Genomic DNA, 27329 nt, shown 5'->3' with positions numbered 1-27329 from the left:
CCAAACGGGAAGCGGTGGGGCCGAAATCTCACTGCCGAAATCAAAAATGCACAAAGACGGTTTCAAATTGTGACTTTTTACCATTAGTGGATGTAACACAAACAGAGTCCCCTCCCGGCAAAACAAAGCAATACGCCGTGCTCCCCCGAAATCAAGCTCCTCCCCAAAAAACGACCAGTGATGGGGGCAGAGTTTGCCCCGCCTGACAGTCTAGAAAGCATTTCACAGTTTAAAATTAAGTCATCGGGTGTGGGACCCTCTGGGCGCAGCCAGAGCTGGCAGGAATTGGGGAGACGGGAAAAGGAAGATCCCCCGGAGAGACATGAGATCGGGGAGGGATCTGCCTCCACGCAGGAGAAATCAACATAAACACAAAGTGGAGGACAGGGCACTGCTGCGGAAAATGTCAAGCGCATGGGGCTGGATGCAGGTCGGTGTGGAACGGGCAGGGGCGGTGGAGTGGGACTGGCAGCCCTTAAAGCAGGTCAAGCTGGGGTCCGGGGTGGGGGGGGCGCAGGCTGGCATGTGGGAGGCAGAGGCTTACTGAATTTCAATAGGGAAGGGTTATGAGGTTATAGGGTGAGGAGATGGTGGAGCTATAGGGAGAAAACATGCCAGGCTAATGGAGTGGGCGCGCGTGTGTTATAGGGAGAGGATGCGCCAGGCCATCAGTGTCAATTTCTGACGGCTCATAGAGGAGTCACCCCATCCTGACAGAGTGGGGAGGGACCTGGCTCCACCGCTCCCCCCATTTGCTGGAGGAAGCCAGACTGGGGCAGCCGCAGCCCCCTCAGAGAAGGGGCAGTGCCTGCGGGGGAGGGATTGGGGAATCGCACCTGCAAGAGGGAGCTGGGGGAGGGTTGCTCAGCAGTGCCCAGAAGTCCGGCAGGCGTCCCCCGGCTGGATGCCACTCGTGTGGTTCCACGGGCCGCCCTCAGTTCCGCGGGGGCCTCTAGTGGGACAGGGCAGGTTTGGTCAGGCTCCAGGGCCGAGTTTAGTGGCCCCTGGCGCCCGCTGTTGTCATGTTAATGTCCTGTCGGCTCAGGCGTGAAGAGAGGGAGATTTGGGGAGGCGAGGGGGCTGGCCGCAAGAGCAGACAGGCCCAATCACAGCCCCCCTCCTGCCAGCACAGGGGGGAGCAGCAGGTGTTTGATTTTCCAGCTCGCTGGCTCGTCAGCACAACAGAGAGCCGCCAAACAGCTGCTTAGCTGGGCGAGAGAGGCAGGCGACCGGGTGGCTCGCAGGGCCGGGTGGGGGCTCCGGGTTCCTGGTTGTTACTGGTGATCTTCATCCTCCTTCTCCCAGTCCGAGCCAGGTCCAGTTTGGAGCCGGGCTCAAGCACCAGGCACCTGTTCGCCCTGGCAACAGACACCGACTTGTGACCCTTGTCAGTTCCAGAACTGGGGGCCCCGGCACAGATCAGGCATCTCTCCTGTCGGGGTGTCAGCGGATCTTGGATAGGTCTCTCGGCGCAACCGCTGTGCCGGCCGGGAGCCACGTCGGAGAAGAGGGCACCAGCTCCAAGCCCTGGCACTCCATCCGCCTTGGCGAGTGCCCAGCTGGGGCAAAAACCCTGAGCGGCCCCCGCTGGAGTCAAAGAGGCTCAGGGAGGACACGCTGTTCCAGAGTTGCCACCGAGCGGGATCCCAGCATCCACCGCAGCGTGGCGGTGAACCCTCCCCAGCGCCCGGAAGTGGATGCACACGGCACGTGGGTTCTCTTTGGGCTGGAAAGAGGAAGCGTCCTGGTCTTGGCAGCAGAATGCGAGGGGTCCGGTGGTCCCAACCGATGCCAGCTCTGCCCGTGCAGGACCAACGCGGCAGGGACTGTCCCAGGACGCAGCGGGGTACGGGGCGAGCCTTGCCTGCAGCCCCAGAAGAGCCAGATGATCTCCCTACCCCATCACTGCTGCATCACTGCCAGCCACCCCTCACTGCCATCTGCACCCAGCATGCCTCCCACCTTCCTTTACACACCCAGCCCCCACACAAAGCTCCGGGCCTGCCTTCCCATATAAAAGCACCCCATCCCATTTACATCGACCCCCCTCGCCTCCTCCAGACACCCCCTAGCAGACACACCCGGCCTTTACACACCGCCTCGAAAGACGGGCACCCCTGCAAGAACCCCAGGACAGGTGCACCCAATACACGTCCGCCTGTCACTCCCCACTCTGCCCAAGCCCACACCACCACTCCCCCTGACCCATTAGAAAACCACTTGCACGTGTCCAGGCAATGCCGCTCCCCAGCGGGACAGAAGCCCGGAGTGGCCTAAAGCACTTTCCTTCCTAATCCAGTCCAAAAAGAAGCCGATCCCGGTCGAGGTGCATCCTGGTTTTCCTCCTCAGGTTGGGGGCGCTCTCCGGGGGTCGCTAGCAGGGGAGAACTCCCCAGTCCGTCAAAGCCCGAGTATTAGAAACTTAAAGGTAATAAAATAATCTTTTAACCATATACAAATATATATATTAAAAGAAAAACCACCAGCAACTCTCCTTCCCCGACGGGCCACGGAGGGAAACCAGGCGCATCCTGCAGCGCAGCTGGGCGGATTCCTCCCTCACTCCATCTTGGACATTTCAAACTTCGTGGTCACTATTTCCTGGAGCCGGAGAGAAAAAAGGGCCCTTGTTAGGTCCCACGGGGAGGAGAAGAGTCACCCCCATGCCTAGGACAACTCCTTGCTGCTTCCAAGCTAAACGCTGACACCCAAAAGAGATCGCTGCGTGTCGGCCACCTCTGGGGTGGGGAGCGGCAGCCGATGAATGGGGACTGAGCTACACAACGGCAGAGAGCGAAGAAAAACCCTGCGCCCGACTAAAGCGGGAAGAGGACACAGAGGCAGAACGGAGTCACCCGGAGAACACGGAGCTGGGTAAACTCCTGGCTCTTGTGAAGGGGTGGATGGGACCTTGGGTGATCATGAGTGGTCAGTGCCTCGGTTTCCTAGCAGGTCGGAGAGAGAAGAGAAAGGCGCCCCCTAGTGCTGCACTGCGAGGAGAGCGCGCCCCCTACCCTGCTCCCTGCAGCACAGCGCCCCCTAGCACTACACTGGCTCCGAGGGGAGGAGACTCACTGCCTTGCCCTCTGTATACATAGGTGCTCTTTGGAGCGGGCAAGCTAACAGCCCAGGATGGAACCGCGATGCCACCTGCGGGTTCAGGGAGGAGAATCTCTGGGGCTCTAAAACAGGAAAAGCAGGGTTACCTCATCGGAGTCCAGCAAAGGGGGTAGCACCCTGCAAGAGGGAAGAGAGGCAGGAAATTAATGCACTGACAGCCGCAGGCCCTCTGAGGGACAGACGGATCTGCCCACAGCTGTTTAATAAAGCTCACACTCAAGGCATATGGGGGTCCCAAGAGAGGGCGTGAAAAGGATCTTACCCCTTGGGGACGGGGAGAATCTGGACATTGTCGGAGAGGAAATTCAGCCAGGACACTGAAGCCATATATCCCAAATCCCACAGCACGGACCAGGGGATATTCCCGGAGAGGGTTTGGGGGTCATTTCTCATCCAGGTATTCGCACCACATGCTCCATGCCTCCCGGTACCGTACTGGGCCATTTCGGACTCCAAGCAGAGAGCGCCCCCTACTGAGCCACCCACCCTGCTCCACAGTGCCCCCTGGTGCCAGGCTAGGGCAATGGGGTCATTACTGACTCCCAGGGGAGAGCGCCCCCTACAGAACCACCCGCCTGGCCCCCTGCAGCACAGCGCCCCCTTGTGCCACACTGGGGTCAGTACAGCCTGAGACAGGAGGCATTTCTAATACCATTTCTTCAGCACCGGGCATTTCCCTCCGTGGTCTCCCACTCAGGGTCCAGCTCAAAACCTGATGAGCACGACAGCGACCAGGCCAGCAGCCCAGCGCGGCAAGCAAAGGCCCTACATACGAACAGACCCTCCTCCTCACAGCATCACCCCCCCCCCGGGGAAGCTCCCGAGGGACGCGCGATAAGATCTTAGATTGCCCCGGCCGACGGAGGGAAGGGCCCGGCGAGCTCAGGGATCGCGCTCAAACCTACACGTCAGCCATAGACGACGGGATGTTTTCCTCCACCCATTTCAAATCTTCATCCTGCAAAGAAGCGGGGGAGACACAGCTAGTCAGTGCTGGAGTCCAGGGGAGCATCCCCCAGACTGGGCGCATCAGCCCGAAGTTTGCAACACCACGAAGAATCCACTGAATGGGAGGGGACAGCGCGCCCTAGAGCCACTGGGGGGTGAGTGGCGCCACAGCGCCCCCTAGCACTACAACGCCGGTCAACACTGAGTGTAAGGGGACAGCAGCCCCTGCACCCCGCTCCCTGGGACACAGCGCCCCCTAGTGCCACACCGGCATACTGGGGTTAGCACCGAGACAGAGGGGAGAGCTCACCCCTTGCCACACGCAGTCACCAAGGACAATGCCTGCAGTGTCTTGGGTCTCCCGCCCAGCGGGTCCAACCCTGCTTAGCTTCGCAGCGCCAAGAGGAGCACAGCCCAAGCGCTACAGCTGCAAACCTTGCCGGGCTGCGCGCTGGCGGAAGCTGTTCACCCTGACTCACCTCTTTGCAGCCACGAGCTCCTTCGGTCGGGCTGTCAGGGGCCGAAAGGGCTCCGATGTAGGGCCAGGGCGGCACCCGATTCAGAGCCTGGCCCTGGAGAGGTGGAGGCCCCTTTGGGGAGCCACGAGCCAGATCAGCAGCCCCTGCACGGACCCCTAACCCCGACCCCATTCCTTACCACTCTGCTGCCTTTGAGGATCCCATTGGCTTCATTTTTTGCACCCCGCATCTTCATCCCTTCTGCAAAACAGACAGCCCCCCCCACCCCAAACCAGAGGGTCAATGGGGGAGCAACTAGGAGCAGACCCCAACCCACCTGCTGCTGCAGCTGCCCAGAGTTCTGGCATTTCATTCACAATCTAGTGGGCCAGAGTTATTTCGGAGCCACAGCTGCTGCTCTGTTTGATCCCTCCCCTAACCTGGCTGGCAGGGTACACGGGAGCCACTAGCAACAGAGGTTTTGGTTGGAAGCCACCACTGCCCATCGAAGGGGGCTGAGCCAACCCCACCGCTGCACCGCACTCTTGTGTCTTTGATCACAGGGATCTTGACACGCAACTTACCCTCACAACTCCCGCCCCCCTCAGTGTTATCTCTGCCTCACAGCAGGGGACGTGACACAGCAGATCAGCAGCAGAGCCAGCCTCCCTTGTTCCAACCACTAGACCTCACTCCCCAACCAGCTCCAGGAAGAGAACCCAGGAATCCTGAGCCTCCCTTGTTCCAACCACTAGACCCCACTCCCCAACCAGCTCCAGGAAGAGAACCCGGGAGTCCTGACTCCCAGTCCTGTCACCACTCCTCTGACCCTTATACAGCACTGCCTACCTCATGCGTACATAACTGGATTACTGTCCGACATCCTTATCTTTGTGTTCAGGGCAAAAATAACCTTGCCCCCTATGTATTCCCCTATGCACATACACATACAGTGCAGAAGCTATGCAGGTAGCAGTGCCAGAAGTCCAACCCTGCGGCTGGATCATTTCAAGGTTCTGATAATTTAGAGCCCTGCTAAGTTAAGGGGAAATCAAGCTCATACTTCAGGGAGCCAGGGTCAGGAAGGGCTTCGCTCACCCTTTCCTGCACACCCTACATGAAGCAGGGCTCAATGGCCCAGGTGGGTTATGGGGTGGATCTGATTATTGGCTACTGCTGCAGGGCATGGTGGGCGCAATAACTGATCGGGGGATGCACTTGGTCAGTTGCTAACCCTGGGATTATTTTTAGACCCCTAACTTGCTCTGACTTTCCCAGACCGAGAAAATTTAAAGGGACAGGCACACCAGAGAACAGCCACCTGCCTAGCATCACTCAGATTGGGGGTGGGAGAAGGGGGTGTATGAGCACAAGCCAGCCACACGCCAGGGCACTGAGACAGCAGGGCGAAAGGTAAGGAGCAAAGGGAGTCACTTGAGCTCAGGCCCGTTTCTTCCTACCCTGGCCCAAGCAACAGATGCCGGAGTCCAGGGTCAGGGGGGAGAATCCTGTTAGATCAGACTTACCGAAGGCCTCGTTCACCATATGTTCCTCTTCCTCGTCCTCTTCCTCACTCCCTTCATCCACCAGCGGCACAAACGCGTATCTGCCGAGACAGCACAATGGTTCACAAATGCATAGATCCCATAGCCAGGAGGACCACTGTGATCATCCTCCTGGATAACCAGCCTTGGCAGAATTTGATTTTTTTTTTTTTTTAAATAATTTCGAAGGATACCGATGTATGTTTAAGCACTCCCCGCTCCCATTATTAGCTACAGTACAACCTCAGACTTATGAACACCAGAGTTATGAACTGACCGGTCAACCGCACCCCCCCTTTGGAACCGAAGTACACGATCTGGCGGCGGCGACAGACAGACAGTAAATACAGCACAGAGCTGTGTGAAACAAACTACTGCGAAAATAAAGGGGAAGCTGCATTTTCCTTCTGCATAGTAAAGTTTCAAAGCTGTGTTAAAGGCAATGTTCAGTTGTAAACTTCTGAAAGAACCACCAGAATGTTTGGTTCACAGTTACAAACATTTTAGAGTGACGAACAACCTTCGTTCCCGAGGTGTCTGCAACTCTGAGATTCCACTGTATTTACATTTTCACGGGTGTGCAAAATTCTGGGTTTTAAGCATTTTTTTTTATTTAAATTTTCACGGTTGTGGGAAATTATGGGGGAGTGGGGACGGCCAGTTTTTTTAACGACAGATGCTAAGATTCACAAAGTGACATTTTTTGTAACCGTTAAAACACAAACGGTCAGTATCAAACATCAGAACATATGAGATAAATAGCTTGAAATCAAAGGCTAAGAAGTTCTGAAGCAGCATTCGTCTTACTTTGCCCCGCTGTATATTTCAGTTCTCACAGATGGAAACGTTTCACGCTGGTTTGTGTATTTGCGGTGAAATCAATGTTTACTGACATTTACCAATCAAAACCGAATGCTAACTGGACCGTGTGTAATGCAGGCCTCAGGATTTCCCCAAAATAACTCCTGTTTGAACTAGGGTAGAACTTTTAGAAGACCATGCCAGTTGCAGGGATATTTTTTTAAGGGGGCATCACCTGGGGGTTTAATACCCCATCGGGCAGGGCAGGGGATGCAGCCAGTGACTGGGTGGAGATGCGGCTCCATTTTAGCCACCAGATCTGGGTTGGATGCAGGAACGGCTGGGCGGATTATACAGGTTAGACCCGATGCTCACAATGATCCTACAGGATAGCATGTGATGCATCTCCCCACTCCCCCATTGCAGCTCCCATCTTGAAACACCCTTCCCTCAACAACCGACCCCTCCCATCCCAGCTGAGCTTCCCTGGCAACAAGCACCCCCCCAAAGAGCTCCTTCCCTGCTGCCGGATACCATCCTTTCTAATGGAGGCTCATCCCTGGAAAATGAGCCAAGCGCAGCTCTCAGCTAAGCCCCAGTCTAGATACTTTCACCACCTGCTCCGCCCAGGCGATCTGCACTGGTGTTACAGATGACACCTAGGTTGGATCCTTCCATGCACCCCAGTCTCGAGCACCCAAGCGCCTGGCAGAGTGTAGCCCGGAAGCGGGGGGGTTCCAGGCACCTTTGGTTGTTGGCCGAGGGCCTCCACAGGAACATGATCACCAGCAGGATGATGGAGAAGAGGAACCTCCAGAAGGCGTCGTCAATCCACAGCTCCCGCCAGTCCTGGGAAGGGGCAAGGGAGCAGCGGGAAAGGGAGTGAACCGGGGGAGGCAGGACCGTCATGGAAGCCACATCCTCCCCGGGTCGTCCTACAGCACCTCTGACGTTTGGCCGCACAGCCTCCTGTCGGAGGCAGGAGAGGTATGGGCAATGGGTAAACTGAGGGACGGGGCAGGAGTGCCTTGCCCAAGGGCACCCAGTGAATCAGTGGCAGAGCAGAGAATAGAACCCAGTGGTCCTAGCTCCCAGCATCCCAACAGTAGCTCCCGCAGACTCCGGCCGGTAGCACCTCAGGGGGTCGCAGCCAGCCAGGTGGGTGGGTTAGACGCTGCAGCGTGGATCTGCAGCCCCATGCAGCCACCACAGTCAACCTAGGCCCATTTCCTCCCCAGGGGACCTGACCTCCCCAAGGCTACGCTCTTGTTCACCAGGTCACTGTGCTGGCCCGACTGCCTGGGGCACCCCTGGATCAGATCCTGCCGGCAGCACCTGGCTACTCACCGACTGGCACTTGGTGAGCCGGAAGGTCTTGGTGGTCCAGATGATGAAGATGACGGATGCTGGGGAGGAGACAGGCTGTTACCAGGGTGACGGCTGCCAGGCGGGTCCCCCCCGGCCCCTCGTTCAGCTTTACCATCACTACTGGGGCTGGGGGCATTCAGAGCCGCCTTGGGTACACTCCCCATGGTATAGGGGGTAGGCCAGAGCCCTCCAGGTGCATCCCCTGCAGTCCCCACCAGCACAGGGGGCAGAAGGCCCTCCCTGGGGCACCCCCAACTCCCCGTGGGCATTGGGGATCAGCCAGAGCCCCCCAGTGGGCACTGGCATCAGCTACCTGAACCCTTGGATTCAGTGGGTCATGGCCCTCACCCCCCTGGGGAGGGCACAAGAGCCAATCATCCCTGTCCAGTCACAGACTGATCCGGGGGTATGGCCGCCCAAGAGCCGGGGAAGGGATCCTAGTGGCCTCAGAGCCCTGCCCCGCAGGGTCCTGCTCGCTGGAAGAGGGGGCCCAGCTCTCAGTGCACTCCCCACCCACGACCCCCAACTCACCGATCACAGCGAAGATGAGGGTGTTGGTGAAGTGGCGGTACAGGGACAGCTTCACCATGTTGCGCCTTAGCTTCAAGAGCTTCATGGTCTGCACCAGGCTGATGAGGATGTGCAGCCCGTTAAGGGAAAAAAACGGGGTATGCCAGGAAGACTGATGTGGGGGCTTCACCTCTTCAACAAGCTACAGCCCACGCAGCCCCCCCTCCCATTCCATGGGGTCTGACTTGGGCCCCTCCCCTGGGTATGCCCCATAAAGCAATGGGGATTACTGCAAAGCATTCTGGGACACCTCAGATGGGGACTGAGGGGGTCAGGTGGGTGGAGACATCAGCGCACAAGAAGTCAGAGAATTACCTGTCTCAAGTACTTGGTAGCACACAACGCTCATTCCCCCCCACCCCCCCCCAAGGGCCAGGAAATGGTTAATAAGCATCCTCTGCCCCCTCCAGCCCCCTCCACCCCAAGAGGCCTAAGGGGGAGGTGTTGAGGGTCATGATCTCCATTTTAGAGACAGGAAGACTGAGGCACAGACAGGCTGCCCCCAATACTACACAGCAAAACTCAAGGAATACAACTCAGGAGTTCTGACCACTTCCCCCCAACTGCACAGCTGGGGATAGAACCCAGGAGTCCTGCCTTGAAGCCCCCTCCTGCTCCAATCACTATATCAAAGTCCCTCCCAGAGAAGGGAGTCCTGACCCCACGTCCCCTTGCTCTAACCACTGGACCCCTTCCCCTCCCAAAATGGGGAATGGAACCCAGGAGTCCTGACGCCCAGCCCCCACGGCCCAATTAGCCCGTAACTTCCCACTGGACAGAGCAGTCAGCCCCGGACTCGGGCGGCGCTGGGGACCCGGAGAGAGGAGGATCTTAGCGGGCTAGAGAGCGCGAGGGGAGAGGAAGGGAGGGAAGGGGGGGGCCGCACGGACGAGCTCAGACAGAGCCACGGTGGCACAGGATATCCACCAGCAGAGAGCAGAGTCAAGCATAGCCAAAGGGATGGCAGCCAGCAGCACCAAGTCATCCTGAGCCTGGAGAGGGGGAGAAGAGAAGCAGAGAAAGGTGAGCTGGGGGGGGGGGGGGGAGACACGGCTAAGGGGGGGGTGCAGGGGGACAGCACAGACAGCAACAGTCCAACCCGTGTTCATAGAGCGGGGGGTGGCTTCTTTGCGGGGGGGGGAGCTGGGCATGGTTAGTTTGGGAGCAAGGAGGGATGCCCCCCCCCAACCACCCCCATATAGAACAGCTGGTTAGAGAACAGGAGTCCCCCACCTACAAGGCGGATCAGAACACTAGCCCCACCCCCCAGGGCAATCCCCCAGCTAGCCCCGCCCCTCCCTCCCACAGGGAACCTCAGGGCAAACCTCCCCCCCCCCCCGCTAGGCCCCGCCCCCAAAGCAAGTCCTGCCACAGCTAGCCCCGCCCACTGGCAGTAATCCCCAACTGGCCCCGCCTTCCCTCTCACAGGGAACCCCAGGGCGACCCCCACAGACTGTCCCTGGCAAGGCCAGCCCCACTCTGGGCACCCGGTGGCCAGGACCATTAGCCCAGGCTGAGGTCACTCCTGTCCCCGCCTGATGAGTGTCAGGACTGCCCCCTGGCTGCCCCTCCTCCCGCAGCGAGCCTGCAGTGGGGCAGGGGCCAGGGCAGGAGGAGGGCGGCCCCGGGGGCGTAGGGTAAAGGATATCCACCAGACGATGCAGGAATCGACAAAGGCCAGCACAATGTCGCACACCAGGGTGGCCGTGCTACCCTGGTCCTGGGTGGGGGGAGGGAAGAGCCAGACGCTGAGGGATCATGGAGCAGGGCCAGCCAACCCATCCCCATCGGCCCAGGCCAACCCCCAGCTAACCCCCCCTGCCCCCACCAGGAGCCCCGCCCTCTCCCCACTGACAATTCCCAGCTAAGCCCCGCCCTCTGCCCAGTTTAACCCCACCCCCACCATCCACCCCTCCCTGCAGGGTATGATGGTCACCCCCCAGCTGCCGTCCCACCAGCCAGCCCCTACCCACGCACCTCCCTGCTCGACACCCCCAGGGCCAGGGGCGAACCCCTCTGGAAGCTGGACCCCAAGAAAGTTCCTCTCCTGTGCATGAGGCTGCCAGGAGAGAGCGCCCTGGTCAGCAGAGAGAGCTGTCCCCAGCATGGCAGTGCCCCGAGGATGCCCCCTGCCCCTCCCCAGCGCCCCCAGAAACAGCTGCCACCATAGCTCTGTTCAGAGGCACCGTCTCCCACCTGCCGCGGGGCAGCCGGTGGCTCCAATGAAGCGCCCCCATTGCTGTCACTGGGGCTGTGACTCCGGGCTGCCCATGGCTGGTGGTGCCCCCCATTCCCCCAAGGTCCCCACTTACCGATTTCACACGCAGGACGCCCTCAATGATGGAGAAAAGCAGGTACATCAGCCCCACGCCCACCACCCGGTTCAGCAGGGCGCCCAGCCGCGGCCTGCAGAGAGGCACAGACAGCAGGGCCAAGGTCACCCACGGGGCGGGCGGGCCAGGGGGGAAAGGAGGGGGCCTCTTTCACGAGATGAGCTGCCCTCCTCCAGCTTCCCCCACCCCCTTCAGCTTCACACAACCCCCCCCCCCCCCCCAACGCCTGGCATGGTCACCCCGTCCTCCCCACATGTGGTCTGACCCATCTCCGACTAGGCCCCCGCCCCCCGATCGGAGTCTGCGCCGACCGCAGCCGCTCCCCACGACCCGTACGTGAATGCGCTCCCCTTCCTGCAGGGAGGGGAAGATGAGCTCTCAGGCTTCAGGGCGTAACCTGTTATTGGCAGGGGGCAGGAAGGAATTTAACTGCTTGTTCCTATAAGCGGCATTACCCAGGGATAATCCATCAGGGTTCATGGGCTAATCTGGCAGGCATCACTCTCAAGTCTCTTCCACTGGTATTGTCCCCTCCACTTCCCGATCTCCCCCACTCTCCCCGGGCCTCCCTGCCCCAGCCCCAGGTACTCACTTGACAATGCCGTACCCCAGGCTGGCGATGATGACCAGCACTCGGGCCAGCATGCGCTTCACGGCGCACAGCACTTCGGCGAAGATCACGGCCCCTTGGACTGGAACGGGAGAGAAAAGCAACGTCACCCCAGGGTGGGAACGGGAAGGTTGGGGCGCAACACCCGAGGCACAAACCATCACCCCCACCTCTCCCTGCCGTGCACAGATGCCCCCTGGTGAGCCCTGCCAGGCACAGCCACTTCCCAGCCACTTCCGCCTGCCAACTTAGCTGCTGAGAACTGGGAAGAAAGGGAATCGCCCCAAAAAAAGGATCAGAAACCAAAGCCAGATGCCCTTTCGGACCTGTTACATTGGTCCCATGCACCATGTAGTGGGAGCCGGACTGACGACGCAGAGACGGAAACAGACCTGGGGCAATCTGGGCTCGTTCCTTGCGAGGAACAGGGGTAGGGCTGGGGTCCGGCCTGGATCCAGCCCACAGGCGGTACGCACGTGGCCAGCATGACCATCAAGGAAGCTTCCAAATGGGAACCGAGCACAGCTGATCCCGGGGCATCTGGTGACCGCGTTGGAGGGGAAAAGCGACCCTGGCTCGCTCGCTGGAGGAGCAGCGCTAAGGCCAGATGATGCCAGGAAGGGAAGAAGAGAGGAGATAAGGAGGGGAAGGAGGAGGCTGGCAAAGGGGGAGCAGATTTTCCCAGCATTTGACACCCAGCGGGACAAAGCGTTCTCCTGTCGGCCTCCCCGCAACCCAGGGGGAGAGCCGCTGGGCCTCAGGGCAGCAAAAAGGTCTGGGGTCGGTGCTGATAGGGGAGAGCGCCCCCTACTGAACCCCCCCTAAAACCAGGCGGTGCATTGTAACCACCGTCTGCGAGGGGAAAGCGCTCCCCCTCCTGAGATCCCCCCCGGGCCTCCTAGTACCTTGTTGGGGTCAGTGCTGAGAGGGGAGAGCGCCCCCCACCGAGTCGCCCCCCACCGGGGCTTCCACCCATGTCCCGGCGAGGGCGAACCCTGCTGGGCGGGAGCTGCGCCGGGGGCCCGCGCACTTACCAGACACCCCCTGGCTCTGGATGCTCTGGAACTCGGCGTAGAAGACGGCCTTCTCCAGCATGCCAAGCAGGACAACGCCCCCGATCCAGAACTGGATGCGCAGGATGTCCCGCCAGTAGCAGGCCAGCAGCCCCAGCCACAGCACCCCGTAGAACACGTACACGATGCACATGGCCATGTAGAACTGCGGGGGCGGGAGAGCGGCGCAGCTGACAGGCCTGATCGCAGAGCTCCGGCCACGGCCTTGGGGTCTCCTGGCCGTCCAGCAGCTTTCCCCCCACCAACACTGCCCTGCAGCCTTGAGATCAGCCCTGGTCTGAGGGGCCGGCGCCCCCCTAGTGCGGCACTGGGGCCTGCGATGGCTGTGAGGGGAGAGCGCCCCCCTATTGAAATGGCCACTTGCAGCACAATGCCCCCTAGCACCACACTGGGGAAGGGATGATTGCAAAAGGAAAGCGCCCCGTACTGAGCCTCCCAGCCCCTGCAGGTTGGCATCCCCTAGTGCCATAATGGGGCATGGGGGTCGGACAGGAGAGCACCCCCTACTGAGTCCCCCATTTTGCGGCACAAAACCCTCTCCAGTGCCTTGATGCAGCACTGATGGGAGAGCGCCCCCTTCTGAGCACCCCACCCCACTCTGCAGAGCCTCCCAGCCCCATGCTGGGCTCAGAACTGGCCCAAAGAGGCTACCCCCTATGTCCCTTCCTACAGCAGTGGGATATGTCCCAGCAGTCTCCCATCAAAGTACCAACCTGACCAAACCCTGCTTAGCTAGCAAGACCAGCCAGCATCCCAGCTCATGGTGCTGACGGCGAATGCGCTCAGTGGGACGCAGCGGGGTCAGGCAGAGCTGGGCCGTTACCCACGATGCTCAGCACAGCTGGCAGGGGCTTGGCAGACATGCTCACCGGGAGGCCACAAAACAGCCAGCCGCGAGACACGGCAGCAGCCCCAGGCCTGGGGCGAAGAGACGCCCCAGGACAGCTGCTGCTGGGGGCCTAGCCAAAGCAGCCGCTGGTCTCCACTTAAAACTCCCGGCATGCATGGGGAGGGGGTGTTAGCACAGCTGTGGAGACCGCTGGGCTCTGCTCCCCAAACCGTGCCAGCCCCAGGTGTCGGGTCCCTCCCCTGAGCCTTGACCCCAGGCCAGGAGCTGCTTCTGCTCACTCACCGCCATGAGCGGCCACTCGGAGGCGGAGATGTACTGGTAGAGAGGGTGCTTCATCCGGACGTCAACTGGGGAAGGAGACACGCAGCTGGGTGCCGGGAAACAGCCAGAGGCAAGGAGCCCGCCCGCTGCAACAGCTGTTCTCCAACCGCGTTCACCGCCCCTCTCCCCCCGGGAGCCACCTCCCTCCACCAGCTGCCCCCCCATTCTCTGCCTCCTTCCTTCTGCAGGGATCCGTCCCGTTCTCCCCAACCCCTCCCCCTGCTCAGCTCCCCTCCGCCCCCGCTCTCCCTGGGACAGCCCCCCACTCACCCTGGGAGAGCTGCCCCTCCCCCACATCACTCCCCTGGGACAGCCCCCTCTGTCCCGGGACAGCTGCTACCCCCTCGCCTCTCAGTGGGACAACCTCCCACCAAACCCCCAAACCCCACCCTGCCCCATACTCCTTCTCCCCCAACTCATGCTGAGACAGCTGCTCCTCCCCCCCTCAACTCCATGGGACAACTGCCACCCACCCACTTCACTGGGATAGCTACACCCTCTCCCTCTGGGACAGCTCCCCCCGCCCCACATCCACCCCCCCCATGCCCCCTTCCCTGGCCTCTCTACCACCACCCTCACTCCCCCCTCCTACCCGCACACTCCTACTTGCCCTGCGGCAGCTGTCTATCTCCGGCCCAAACCCTGTTCACCTGGGACAGCCGGCCTCCCCCACCCCTTCCCCAAGGAAAGTCACCCCTCCCTCCCCACATCCCCTTCCCCTGTGGCAGCTCCCCTGCCCCAGCCTGTGCCCCAAGGACAGCTCCTTCTTTCTCTCAGCTCCCTCAGGGAGAGAGTCACCCCTTCCCTCACACAGCTGTCCTGTTCAAGGGGCACCAAGACACCTGCTTCCTCAGTGATCCTCCGGGATGTGGGAGCGGAGAGGGGAGGCCGCAGCAACCCGGCTCAGGCTGCGCTTACTTGTGAGCTCCCAGTTTGGGGCAGCTTTTGGGTCCTTGCTCTGCCCCTCAATCTTCAGAATGAACATGTAGGGCCCGTCCTCCCAGGTCTCGGCTAAGGCATACAGCTGCAAAGAGACAAGCCCGAGTGACCCACAGGAGGCACTCTGCCCCCACAGGGGCAAACCTTCCACCCCCACACTGCAGAGCAGCAAACACAATCAGGGGTTCTCACTCCCTGGGCTGGGGCACTCGTTAACCCACCCAGCAACAGCAAGAGTGGGGAAGAGGACCTAGGGTGTGGGCTGAGCAGTGCGGAGGGAGGAGCCCTATTGCAGCCTGGGGAGAAAATCCTCAGGGTGTACTGAGGAAGCCAAGCTAGGGCAGTATTTGCCAAGCTGCACCGGGATCGGAGGGCTACCTGAGCCTGGCTCCATCCAGTCCTACAGACACAAGCAGCTCCTTGAAAGCAACCCTAACCATGACGACAAGCACTCCAACTGGCTCCCATGGGATCTGCCAGCTGTCGCCGTCACCAACCTCCGATTTGTCCTGCCTCCCTGCTTTTGGTTTGATGGTTCCGTCAGTCTTTCCTGGGCCCAGTTTCTCTCCCTGGGTCTCGCTCGGCTTCCCTGCCGCCTCTGGATTTTTGCCAGGTGCACCGGCCAATTCAACGGCAGACGACTTCTGCTTCCCTGCGGCATCCTTGGCGTCATCCTTAGACTGCACACCCACGGTTCCGCGCCGCTGGACCCTGGTCGGCTGCTGCAGAGTGCAGAAATTGAGGGGCAAGAGTGTATGTCGGCGGGTGGTGGTGGGGTTTAGCAGATTCCATGGGGGAAAAAAAAATGGTGATGTATGGGGGGGGGTATGCTCTTTTCAAGGCATCTTTCTGATGGATAAAGGCCACCAAAAGTGCTTTTATTCTACTGCAGAAATTTCTTCTATATTAGAAATCCAGGTCTTCTCTAACTCAATTTTTTCTCTTGGGAGACTAAGGACAACTGGAGATCGATAGGGTTAGGACACTTGACTGAGAAAGAAAGCAGGTTTATTCAGACTGTTTCAAGTGTTGTTTCACATTTAAACTCAAACAGATCGAACAACTGGGAGAGCAACTCTTTGTTAAATACACCATTAATTGCCAGGAGAGCTCCCAGTCCAGATCTCCGGGACTTCCAAGGAGACATCTAGCGTAGTTAAGGCATAACTGCTATTTTTAGGGTAGACACATACACTCTTATTATTTAAATTGAAGACACACTCCAAGCCCTTTTATCCCTCATAAAGAAGCAAGAAAAGGCATAAAGTGTACTGGCTGGAAAACAGATGGTCCGTCCCGTGAAAAATAAACTTATCAGGAAATAATTCATCCCAAATCAGGGCAAAAAGCCCAATTTTCTAATTTTTTGCCAAACAAAATTCTGGAAATAAAAATGTTTTGGGTCAATCAAAATGTTTTGCTTCAATAAACTCAAAACATTTCGATGAAAACCCTTTTATACATAAAATAAAGGACATTTATAAACGAAAAAGTTTTGATCTTTCGTTTTGAAACAGAATATTTTAGAAAAATGTCAATATCCCAATTCTTTCTTCCCGAGGGGAAACATCAGAGAAATCTGGAAGATTTTGCCAAAAATTCCAACTTAATCAAAATGGCATTTTCCAACAGAAAACTCTTTCGATGAAAATTTTCTGACTGGTTCTAGGTACAAATCCCAGCTGACTTTTTTACTTGACTGGACACCGTGGGGAGAGTAAAATCAGAGCCACCTACAGGGTTTGTTTCAAAGCAGCTTCTTGCAACTAAAAAATACGGACAGAATGGATGGTTCAGATATTATTCAGTTATAGGTAGCAGGCAAAGGAATTTTTCTCCCTGCATCATGTCCTTCTTATAAGAAGCGAAAATATTATTCTGTTGCAAACAAGAAATAAATATCAGCTCAAGCATTTAGGACAGCAAGTGAGGAAGAATCGCTGCCCAGTTGAATTTGCTAGAGGGGGAAGGTTAGGGAGGCAGAAGAAAACTGCCAACAATAGAATTCAGCTGGGGTAACAGGGCTAGCACACTGACTCTTGGGGAAAATGCCATTGGATCTACAATCAGTACGAGCGGTCAAGACCTCTTATCTGAAAGATTGTCCCTCTAGGGACATGGTGCTGCGCTGGGGTCAGCACGGATTCAGAGGGGAGAGGGCCCTTTACCGAGCCCCCCGATGGTAGCATTGCACCCCTTATCGCCAGGGCTGACTAAAGGGAAAGCACTCTCTACCAAGTCACCCATCCTGCTCCCTGCAGCACAATGGCCCCTAGTGCTGCTCTGGAGTCACCACCCAATAATGAATCAAACCCCGAAGCACCCTGGGTTCCCCATCCAAGCCTCAACCAGGGCCGATCCTGTTTAGCTTGCAAGACCTGCCAGGATTCCAGCAGCGCAGCTGCAGGACAGAACCAATTACTACTCAAACCCAGAGCCAAGGGACCTCATCATCCCCTAGATTAGAGCAAAGGGTCAAGCCATGAAAGGGGGGGTGATCAGAGCTCTTACCCCAGGGCCAGGGAAGGAGAGGCTGTCCCCTACATACCCCACATCAGAGGGCCAGGCAAGGCCACGCAGAAAGCCCAGAGTGCCTGTGCTCCCCCCACCAGGAGTACCTCTCTCTCAGCCAGCTGGCCTCGATGACCAGCCTGAAGCCAGGGCTGTGGGGGAGAAGGGAGGAGCCCGACACTTGGGGTGACCCACCTGCAAGTCCTGGAGGCGATCCAGCCGGGTGGGAAGCTCGAAACTCTCCACATTCAGCTAAGGGAGGAGGGAGAAGAGAGTCACCAAGTGCAGGTGGCACAAAGCAGGGTGGCGCCCCAGGGAAGCCCACAGACAACATGGACCCCAGCCCCCCTCCAATGGCCAAAGAGCCCCCAGCTACCACAGTCCCCTCCTATTTCAAGCAGCTGAATTAGAAAGCCCGCCTCCCCCCCAATCAGCCCACCCTTGCATCGGCCACCCACCAGGACACCCTCAAAGACTCCAAGACCCCCCTGCCTGCCCCCCCAGTCATCAGACCCACCCCCGTTCCTAAGAGCTCTGTTTGAATACATTGATCTGAGCTCCGTTCTCTTCCTGGGTTTCCCAGCCCTCGGCCCCAGAGGGAACTCACCTCGAGGGGGACCATGTGACTGCAGTTGAAGGGTTTATACGAGCGTAGGATGTACTGGCCAGAGCTCTTCGGCTCCAGCTCGGTCTTGTAATTTGTCAGGTAAGTCTCTGCTCTCTTCTTCTGCAGGGGTGGGAAGAGACTAGACCTGAGGCCCAAAGATCTCCCTTCCCAGGGGACACCGATCACATGGTTGATCCCAGTAGCCCATCACCTGCTCCATACGCTCTAGCCAACAACCTATATGGGGGGGGGGGGAGAAGAGAGACTCCTCCCTGATTCCTCCCCACCCCAGGGATAGTCATGACTTTGTGAATCAATGAGAGTCCAGGAGGGAGGGGTCATATTCCCAGCAGATGAGGAGAAGGAGAAAAGATCATCCCCACCTTTAGCTCCCCCGAAGGCTTAATCTACATGTGGACACTAGGGAAAATTACTGTGAATTACCCCAGATTAGTTAAACCAGATTAATATAAAAACGGCCATATTGGGTCGGATCAAGGGTCCATCTAGCCCAGTATCCTGTCTTCTGACAGTGGCCAATGCCAGGTGCCCCAGGGGGAATGAACAGAACAGGGAATCATCAAGTGATCCATCCCGTCACCCATTCCCAGCTTCTGGCAAACAGAGGCTAGGGACACCATCCCTGCCCATCCTGGCTAATAGCCATAGACGGACCTATCCTCCATGAACTTATCTAGTTCTTTTTTAAACCCTGTTATAGTCTTGACCTTCACAACATCCTCTGGCAAGGAGTTCCACAGGTTGACTGTGCGTTGTGTGAAGAAATGCTTCCTTTCGTTTGTTTTAAACCTGCTGCTTATTCATTTCATTTGGTGACCCCTAATTCTTGTGTTATGAGGAGGAGTAAATAACACGTCCTTATTTACTTTCTCCACAACAGTCGTGATTTTATAGACCTCAATCATACCCCAGTTAGTCTCTTTTAGTTTATACCGGGGCATCTTCGATCCAATGGCCCCCAAGAAATTTACACACAATTAATGATGTCTCTCAATTCCAGCTCCCACCATCATCTTGCAAGGTCAGCATCATCCTCATTTCACAGAGGGAGAAACTGAGGCACGGAGAGGGAAAAAGAACTTGCCCAGGCTTATAGGGAGTCAGTGGTACAGCTGGAAATAGAAGCCAGCAATCCTGATCCCACTCACGCCCCCAGGCTCACGCATTAGCACACTGGACTCCCAGAGCCAGGAACAGAACCCAGGAGTCCTGGCTTCCAGCCCCCTGCTCTAACCACTGGACTGTGCTCCCTCTGGGAGAGTGGGTGTCCAAGGCCTTTATGCTCAGAGCTCTCACTCCAACCAGCCTGCTTTGAATGCCTCCTCCATCCAGTTGTCCCCACTTCCTCTGCCTTTCCCAGGCCTCCTTTTCTCCCCTCACTGCCCAGGCCTTCCCCGCAATCAGAGCCCAGGCCGCAAGGACACGGAGGTGCTTACGTCTATGTAGACTTCGTTGTGACAATGGGAGCTCCGCAGGTACCAGGTCACGTTCAGGGTCACTCCCGGGGAGCACTCCTTTGCCAGCACTGCAAAGCAGAGGCACAATCAGCGCCCAGCCAACAGGTCCCCGAGACCCCAGCAGCGGAGCCGGAGTCACGACCGACAAGGGGCAATGCAGGCCATTTGCATCCTCAGCAGGAAAAGCTGGGACGACATCCGCACTGGCAGGAGAAGCATGGAGACAGAACGCGGACCCCTTCCCCCACAGCCAGGGCGTGTGATGGTCTGACAGGGGTGGGAGAGGGAGACTAGACAGGAGGAGATAGACGAGGCAGTATCATTACCCCCATTTTATGGATGGGGGAACTGAGGCAGGGACGGGACTTGACTTGTTCACCCAGCAGCTGAGCCAGGAACAGAAGCCAGCTCTTCCACGTCTCAGTCCAGAGCTCTAGCCACATGGCGTCTCTTTCGGAGAGAGACTGATTTGCTTGGGTCCCATCAGCAGAGGCTGAATCTTTGGGATTCCGCAGGCCCAGGGACCTTGCTCAGTTTGAACGGCCAAGCCAGGCCTGGTCAGTTTTCCTTTGGGTTTCTCTCACTTCCTCTCCAACATACAGGCACTAAGTAAAACCAAACTGCGTTCGGCTGCCCAAGAACATAAACCCCCAACATGATGCTGTTACAGTCCCACGACAGCGAAGCACCTGAGCACATGCCTAACTTGAAAGCATGTAAGCAGGCACTGCTGATATCTGGTGCTTAAAGCCCCAGCTACTGGATTCACATGATCAGGTGAGAATCAAGACAAGCTGGAAAATGGGAAGCCCCCTGCCCGAGAGTCTAATACTAGAAACCAAAACGCGAGGTGTGTTTTCACTTATTATTTTTTGAAATCTCGTGATCTGCCAGCCAATTATGTAATGCTAGGAGACCCAACTTGCATTTTCTGAACCCCGGAGCTCAGCAATGCAGCACGGGGGTCTCACTAGCTTTAGCAGAACGGATTCCACGCTCAAAGCTTAGGTACCCTGCTAACTCAGGGCCGATGTTTCATATTCTTTTGCAATCAAAATTGCTTAAAAAAAAAAGGAAGAAAGAAAGAAAGAAAACACATTTTGTGATGCTTTGGAACATTTTCCCTGGTTCCTTAGAACAAGATGATAGATATATTTTGTGCACGGCACTAAGAAACATGCAACTGTCAATGTGTGACCTTCACTAGACACTGGGTTTGTTTTAAATGTAATCTCTCTCTCTCTCTCTCCCCCTGGAGGGCTGTATGTCGAGCACAGTAGCTGCTTACATGACTAATAAAAAAGTCGTGTTTTGATATGATCCAAAGGGCTTTTTAAAATAACATGATATTTTTAGATGCCTCAGCTCAGTGGGTTACAGAAAACATAAGAATGGCCCCACTGGGTCAGACCAAAGGTGCATCTAGCCCAGTATCCTGTCTTCCAACAGTGGCCCATGCCCCAGAGAGAATGAACAGAAGAGGGAATCATCAAGTGATCCATCCTGTCACCCATTCCCAGCTTCTGGCAAACAGAGGCTAGGGACACCATCCCTGCCCATCCTGGCTAATAGCCATTGATGGACCTATCCTCCATGAACTTATCTAGTTCTTTTTTGAACCCTGTTATATTCTTGGCCTTCACAACATCCTCTGGCAAGGAGTTCCACAGGTTGACTGTGCGTTGTGTGAAGAAATACTTCCTCTTGTTTGTTTTAAACCTGCTGCCTATTAATTTTATTTGGTGACCCCTAGTTCCTCTGTTATGAGAAGTAGTAAACAACACTTCCTTATCTACTTTCTCTACACCAGTCATGATTTTATATACCTCAATCATATCTCCCCTTAGCTGTCTCTTTTCCAAGCTGAAAAGTCCCAGTTTTATTAATCTCTCCTCATACAGAAGCCGTTCCATCGCCCTAATCATTTTTGTTGCCCTTTTCTGAAGCTTTTCCAATTCCAATATATCTTTTTTGAGATGGGGCGACCACATCTGCACGCAGTATTCAAGCTGTGAGCATACCATGGATTTATATAGTGGAAACATGATATTTTCTGTCCTATTATCCATCCCCTTCTTAATTATTCCCAGCATTCCGTTTGCTTTTTTGTCTGCACATTGAGTGGATGTTTTCAGAGAACTATCCACAATGACTCCAAGATCTCTTTCTTGAGTGGTAACAACTAATTTAGACCCCATCATTTTACACGTATAGTTGGGATTACGCTTTCCAATGTGCATTACTTTGCATTTATCAACATTAGATTTCATCTGCCATTTTGTTGCCCAGTCACCCAGTTTTGAGAGATCCTTTTGTAGCTCTTCGCACTCTGCCTGGGTCTTAACAATCTTTAGTAATTTTGTATCATCTGCAAATTTTGCCACCTCACTGTTCAACATATTCATAAATGATCTGGAAAAAGGGGTGAATAGGACTGGTCCCAGTACAGACCCCTGGGGGACAACACTATTTATCTCTCTCCATTCTGAAAACCGACCATTTATACCTACCCTTTGTTTCCCATCTTTTAGCCAGTTACCAATCCATGAGAGCACCTTCCCTCTTATCCCATGGCAGCTTTTACTTTGCTTCAGAGCCTTTGGTGAGGACCTTGTCAAAGGCTTTCTGAAAATCTAAGTACCCCAAATCCACTGGATCCCCTTGGTCCACATACTTGTTGACCCGCTCAAAGAATTCTAGTAGATTGGTGAGGCATGATTTCCCTTTACTAAAACCATGTTGACTCTTTCTCAACAAACTATCTAGATGTCTGACAATATTGTTCTTTATTATAGTTTTAACCAGTTTGCCCGATACTGAAGTCAGGCTTACAGGTCTGTAATTGCCGGGATCACCTCTGGAGCCTTTTTTAAAAATTGTCGTCACGTTAGCTATCTTCCAGTCATGTGGTACAGAGGCTGATTTAAATGATCGGTTACAGACAACAGTTAGTAGTTCTGCAATTTCACACTTGAGTTCCTTCAGAACTCTTGGGTGAATACCATCTGGTCCTGGTGACTTATTGGTGTTTAATTTATCAGTTTGTTCCAAAACCTCCTCTAATGATACTTCAATCTGGGACAGCTCCTCAGATCCATCAGCTAAAAAGAATGGGTCAGGTTTGGGAATCTCTCACATCCTCAGCCGCGAAGATAATCCTTTCCATTTATTGGATAGCTCTGTTTCTCTAGATTTACTACTTCCCTCTTAGAAAAGCTATGATCAAAGCTTTCAAATCTGGATGCCTAAAACTAGGCTACTTAAACTCCATATTTAGGCTCCTAATTAAGGACCAATCATGCAAAGACTGAGGCACATACTTATCACAGTTTGTTGGAAGATCTTCTTTGAAACAGTTTCCCATTGGAAAATACCAATGTTTTTCAAGGAACTAGATCAACTGAGATAAAGCTTTGTGCAAAACATTGGGAAAATGTTTTGAAAACGGCCAAACATCCCCCAAACGCTGTTTGGACTCTAACAAGCCCATCCTCATATAGTTTAAGCAGCTCAGCTTTAGACATCCGGGTCTCCCCATTTTGACCCAAACATATTGCATGGTTTAGCTGGTGGATTTTGCTGGGCTTGTCTTGAATATGCCCAACACCCGCTCCCCAGCGTTTCAACACATCTGAAGCTACTCACCCTGGAGAGAGATTGAGGAGCCATTGAACATCGTCTTGGAGAACACAAACAGGTTCTTGGTGCTGTTCTGAAAAGGCAGGGGGGGTGGGGGAAGATCTGTTTCGGTCACAAGGTAAGAAAACACACAGGGAGGGTTTTTTTGATCCCCTAAACAAATCGATGCCAGGAAATGTGCACTAGTGAATCATCATAAATGAGCAACTTGAGGCAAACTGCTTTGCATATAGCCTGGAGTGGAGAAAATTTTGCATGGCTGCTTCTGGTGAAGGGCAGAAGGGTTAAGAAACAGCAGAGGTTTATCCCCCGGCTTGTCCTCAGAAGAGCCAACGAGAAAGGACTGTGTTGGGGGCAGCATGATCCAGGGGTTAGGGCACTGGTTGGGTACCAAAGAGACCTGGGTCCAATTCCCAGCTCTTCCACTTCTGTTTCCCTTCCCACCGTGTCATGTCTATTTGTATAAACTCTCTTGCTGGGGGGGTGGTAGAAAGTCCCTTGGGATACAGCACAATGCAATGAGCTCAGCCAACAAAACATGCTATTGGCCAGGGATAAAGTGACCCACGCAGGCCAAATTCCTGGCTCACTCCCACAGGAGGCCCCTCCAGGGCAGGGCTGGTGGAAGGGTCTCTGGTAGGAAGTTGATCACCTGGGCCGACAAGCTCAGCACATGAACGTGACTCTGACAAGGGGAAGTAGGCTGGGGAAAACCAGTCAAATCTGAGCATGCCTGGCCACTCTCAGTGGAGGATCTCAAAGGACTTTATGAACTAAAATGGAGTCTCAACAGCCTCCAGCAGCAGGTGCGCCCAAATCCACAGAAAGGGAAGCAAGGTGATGTGTTACGCCCAGACACAGCGGAGGAGCCACAATGAGAACCCAGGAGTCCCGACTCCCAGTTCCTCTGCTTGAACAACGATGACCTCACTCTGGCCCAGAACTAGGCAGAGGACCCAGGAGTCCCGACTCCCATTGTTCAACCCCTCCCCCCCATCCTGCTTTGTGACTAGAACCCAGGTGTCCCAATGGCTAGATCCCAGCCCCATCCCACTGGAGGCCTAGAACCCATATGCTCCAACTCCCAGCCCCACTAGGCTAAGTAGGCCCTACTCTCACCTAGGGATAGATCCCCAGGAGTCCGGACTGCCCGCCCCCAAACCACACTCCCGTCCAGGGCTGGGAATAGGATACGGGCACCCAGCCCTAAACACTGCACGCACTTTGTCTCAGCTAGGTCCTTTATTTGAAGTTCCGATGACGCTGTTATGGGTAGAGAGTGTGTTAAGACCACTGTGCTAAGACCATCCCATTGTCCCTGGTACCTAGAGACTGTACCAGACATTGAGGGTTTTCAGCTGTGAACTGACCCAATCAAGAGAACTGACCAATCGTAGGGCAACGAGCAAGTACTGTTTTCGTGCTCAGATGACCGTTAAGTTTTCAAGGTAAATATTGACTGAGGTACATTCTATTCGGTCAATATTCAGTTGTTTAATTATTCAGAACATCACTGATGTTGGCCCGTCAACACAAATCCACTGCCCTCTTTATAAGTTATGTTCAGTGGCTCTCCAGAGGAAATAACCGGTGAATTTGCCATTACAGTCAGATAGCTGCAGTGGGACAGAAGCAAGGAATATTTTGAATGGGGGATATTAACACACTTTTATTTCCTACCCTTTTCCATCCAAGGAATTCACAGCCACTTACAGGTGTCAGAAAATTAAGCCTCACAATCAACAGTGGAAGAAAAGTCTTTTCCCATTCCCTTTCCCCCATTTTACAGATAGGGAAACTGAGGCAGAGAATAACTCATCAATGGCAGGGCCAGGCATACAACCCAGATTTCCCAGCTCCCCGGCCTTAATAGTGACACAAAGGAAAAAACCCTGATATTCTTTATGTTATATAAAGAAGGAAAGATTATTTCCTGTGTTTCAGAGTAGCGTATTTTATACTAGGAATCCAGATGGTCGTGGGATTGAGGCACTGGATTGGGAACCAGGGAATCTGTGTTCAACTCCCAATTCTCCACTTGGTTTACTTTATAGAAGTCATTCTCTGGACATCAGATCCCAAATGGCAATTTAGGGACCAAAATCCACCCTTTCTCCCTCCCTTTGTCTCTCTTATCTATTTAAATTGGATATTTTTCAGGATAGAAACTCTTTCGCAGTCTGCACTAGGCCTGGCACAATGGTGCCTGGATCTTGGCAGGAGATTCCAGCCACTCCCATTGTACAGTTATTTGTTAAATAACAATCAGGTCTTGTCTGACGCGGGAGACTTCACAGCGACTGGACTACCAGTGGCATTATGACATCGCAAGACACTGAACGCTGCAGCAAGTCAAAGAGGGAGGGATTTGTAAATCAGACTGCTTAAAACTTCAGGGCGTTTGAACACCCCTTTAATCTATAAAACTAATGCACATGCTGGAGAAAGAACATCTCTGTTAAAAGATTCTCACGCACACCGTTAAAAGGCCAGATCTCACGGTACACACGCCCCGATCCCAGGAGCGAGCTCACACTAAGGACATTTCCCACCCCTGCCAACGCTGGAAGCCCAAGCACAACCAAGGCTCGCACACCAAGCAGCAGCAGGCACAGAGCTCCTGTCTACACTAGCTGTAGCTCACGAAAGTTTATGCTCAAATAAATTTGTTAGTCTCTAAGGTGCCACAAGTCCTCCTTTTCTTTTTGTCTATACTAGGGCTCCCAAAGTTGCAACAATGGGATATTTTCATCCCCCTTACCCCAGCGGAGGCTGCAGGTGAAGCGAGAAACCCCACAGCCCTTCCTGATGTTCCCCCAGGAACATAAGAGACCTAAAGGCTCATTTAAGGGCTCATTCGTTTTGAAGAACGAGGCAAACAAGAAACAGGTGAGACAGCCCAGGTCCTGCACAGGACACCAGCCCTGCCCCTAGTCTGGAAGAACATAGAGGTCCAGAGCAGGGCGCCCCCGCCCACGCTATAGGGGCCCCAAACAGGGCACCTCCTCCTTCATTGACCCCCAATAGACCAATCCCTATGTCTCACCTCTATAGGGGCCCAGAGCTGGGTGCCCCACCCCCTCTCCCACTCTCTAGGGGCCCAGCGCAGGCTCCCCCCACTCTCTAGGGGCCCAGCGCAGGCTCCCCCCACTCTCTAGGGGCCCAGCGCAGGCTCCCCCCACTCTCTAGGGGCCCAGCGCAGGCTCCCCCCACTCTCTAGGGGCCAGGTGCCCCCCACTCTATAGGGGCCCAGCACAGGGTGCCCCCACGCCCCCTCCCACTCTATAGGGGTCAGGTGCCCCCCACTCTATAGGGGCCCAGCGCAGGGTGCCCCCACGCCCCCTCCCACTCTATAGGGGCCAGGTGCCCCCCACTCTCTAGGGGCCCAGTGTAGGGTGCCCCCATGCCCCCTCCCACTCTCTAGGGGCCCAGCACAGGCTCCCTCCACACCCCCTCCCACTCTATAAGGGCCAGGTGCCCCCCACTCTATAGGGGCCCAGCGCAGGCTCCCCCCACTCTATAGGGGCCCAGCACAGGGTGCCCCCACGCCCCCTCCCACTCTATAGGGGCCAGGTGCTCCCCACTCTCTAGGGGCCCAGCGCAGGCTCCCCCCACGCCCCCTCCCACTCTATAAGGGCCAGGTGCCCCCCACTCTATAGGGGCCCAGCGCAGGCTCCCCCCACTCTATAGGGGCCCAGCGCTGGGCGCCCCCTCCTTCGTGCTGCCCTATACATAGGGATCGGTCTCCCCCCTCCCTCGGGGGCCAGAAGAATCTGACCCCCGACCTGTGGGGGGGGGGGCTATTGCCCCGAGGCGGAGCCGCTAGTGGCGGGGGAGGGGAGCGAGCCCCCCCGAAGGGGGCGGAGCCTCTGTCGCGACAGGCCCCGCCCCCATCGCGCCGCCGCTGACTCACGCTGCGGGCGCCCACGGTCCAGCGCCCCGGCTCGGACCCCGCCCCGCCGGCCGCCGCGGGCCCGAGCGCCAGGAGCAGCAGGAGGGAGAGAGGCCGCGTCCCCCCGCCGCCCCGCCGCGCGGCCGCCGCCATCCTCTTCCGGGCCCGGCACCACGTGACCCGCGGGCAGGGGCCGGGGGGAAAGGGCCAACCCCGGGGAGGGGCGAAACATTCCCCCAGCCAATCCGGGTAGCAGGGACCGGGGGG

General features: G+C 55.9%; 1 protein-coding gene across 2 annotated transcripts; it reads right to left on the bottom strand.

Annotated features, from left to right (window-relative positions):
- Window positions 1-60: 60 nt before the first annotated feature.
- LOC119847062 (transmembrane protein 87A-like) lies at window positions 61-27329 on the bottom strand. 2 transcript variants are annotated; one of them, XM_038381432.2, is made up of 20 exons: window positions 27084-27329; window positions 23177-23243; window positions 19511-19599; window positions 18054-18173; window positions 17642-17698; window positions 15433-15657; window positions 14915-15020; window positions 13958-14022; window positions 12787-12970; window positions 11735-11834; window positions 11122-11215; window positions 9733-9801; window positions 8771-8879; window positions 8219-8277; window positions 7617-7720; window positions 6053-6132; window positions 4726-4787; window positions 4026-4078; window positions 3207-3237; window positions 61-2601 (listed from the first exon to the last, which is right to left on the bottom strand). In XM_038381432.2, the coding sequence occupies exons 1-20, from the start codon at window positions 27213-27215 to the stop codon at window positions 2560-2562; spliced, it is 1848 nt and encodes a 615-aa protein (XP_038237360.1). In that variant the 5' UTR covers window positions 27216-27329; the 3' UTR covers window positions 61-2559. The 2 variants fall into 2 exon arrangements, with proteins under 2 accessions (XP_038237360.1, XP_038237359.1); XM_038381431.2 differs by lacking the exon at window positions 9733-9801 and adding an exon at window positions 10458-10529 and having other exon boundaries at window positions 27084-27320.

The sequence above is a fragment of the Dermochelys coriacea genome, chromosome 23 (assembly GCF_009764565.3).
Source record: "Dermochelys coriacea isolate rDerCor1 chromosome 23, rDerCor1.pri.v4, whole genome shotgun sequence".
In the NCBI taxonomy this organism is placed as follows: domain Eukaryota; kingdom Metazoa; phylum Chordata; order Testudines; family Dermochelyidae; genus Dermochelys; species Dermochelys coriacea.
Note: the sequence above shows the minus strand (reverse complement) of the source record. Positions and strands in the feature narration are given on the sequence as shown.

Excerpts from the sequence above, each read along its gene's own strand:
- LOC119847062 (XM_038381431.2), bottom strand. The coding sequence starts at position 27,215 with ATGGCGGCGGCCGCGCGGCGGGGCGGCGGGGGGACGCGGCCTCTCTCC. Across the intron at positions 8,278-8,770 it reads CCTCATCTTCGCTGTGATCG|CATCCGTCATCTTCATCATC; the intron begins GTGAGTTGGGGG and ends TCTCCTCCCCAG. Across the intron at positions 4,788-6,052 it reads TATGGTGAACGAGGCCTTCG|AAGGGATGAAGATGCGGGGT; the intron begins GTAAGTCTGATC and ends TCTGTTTTGCAG.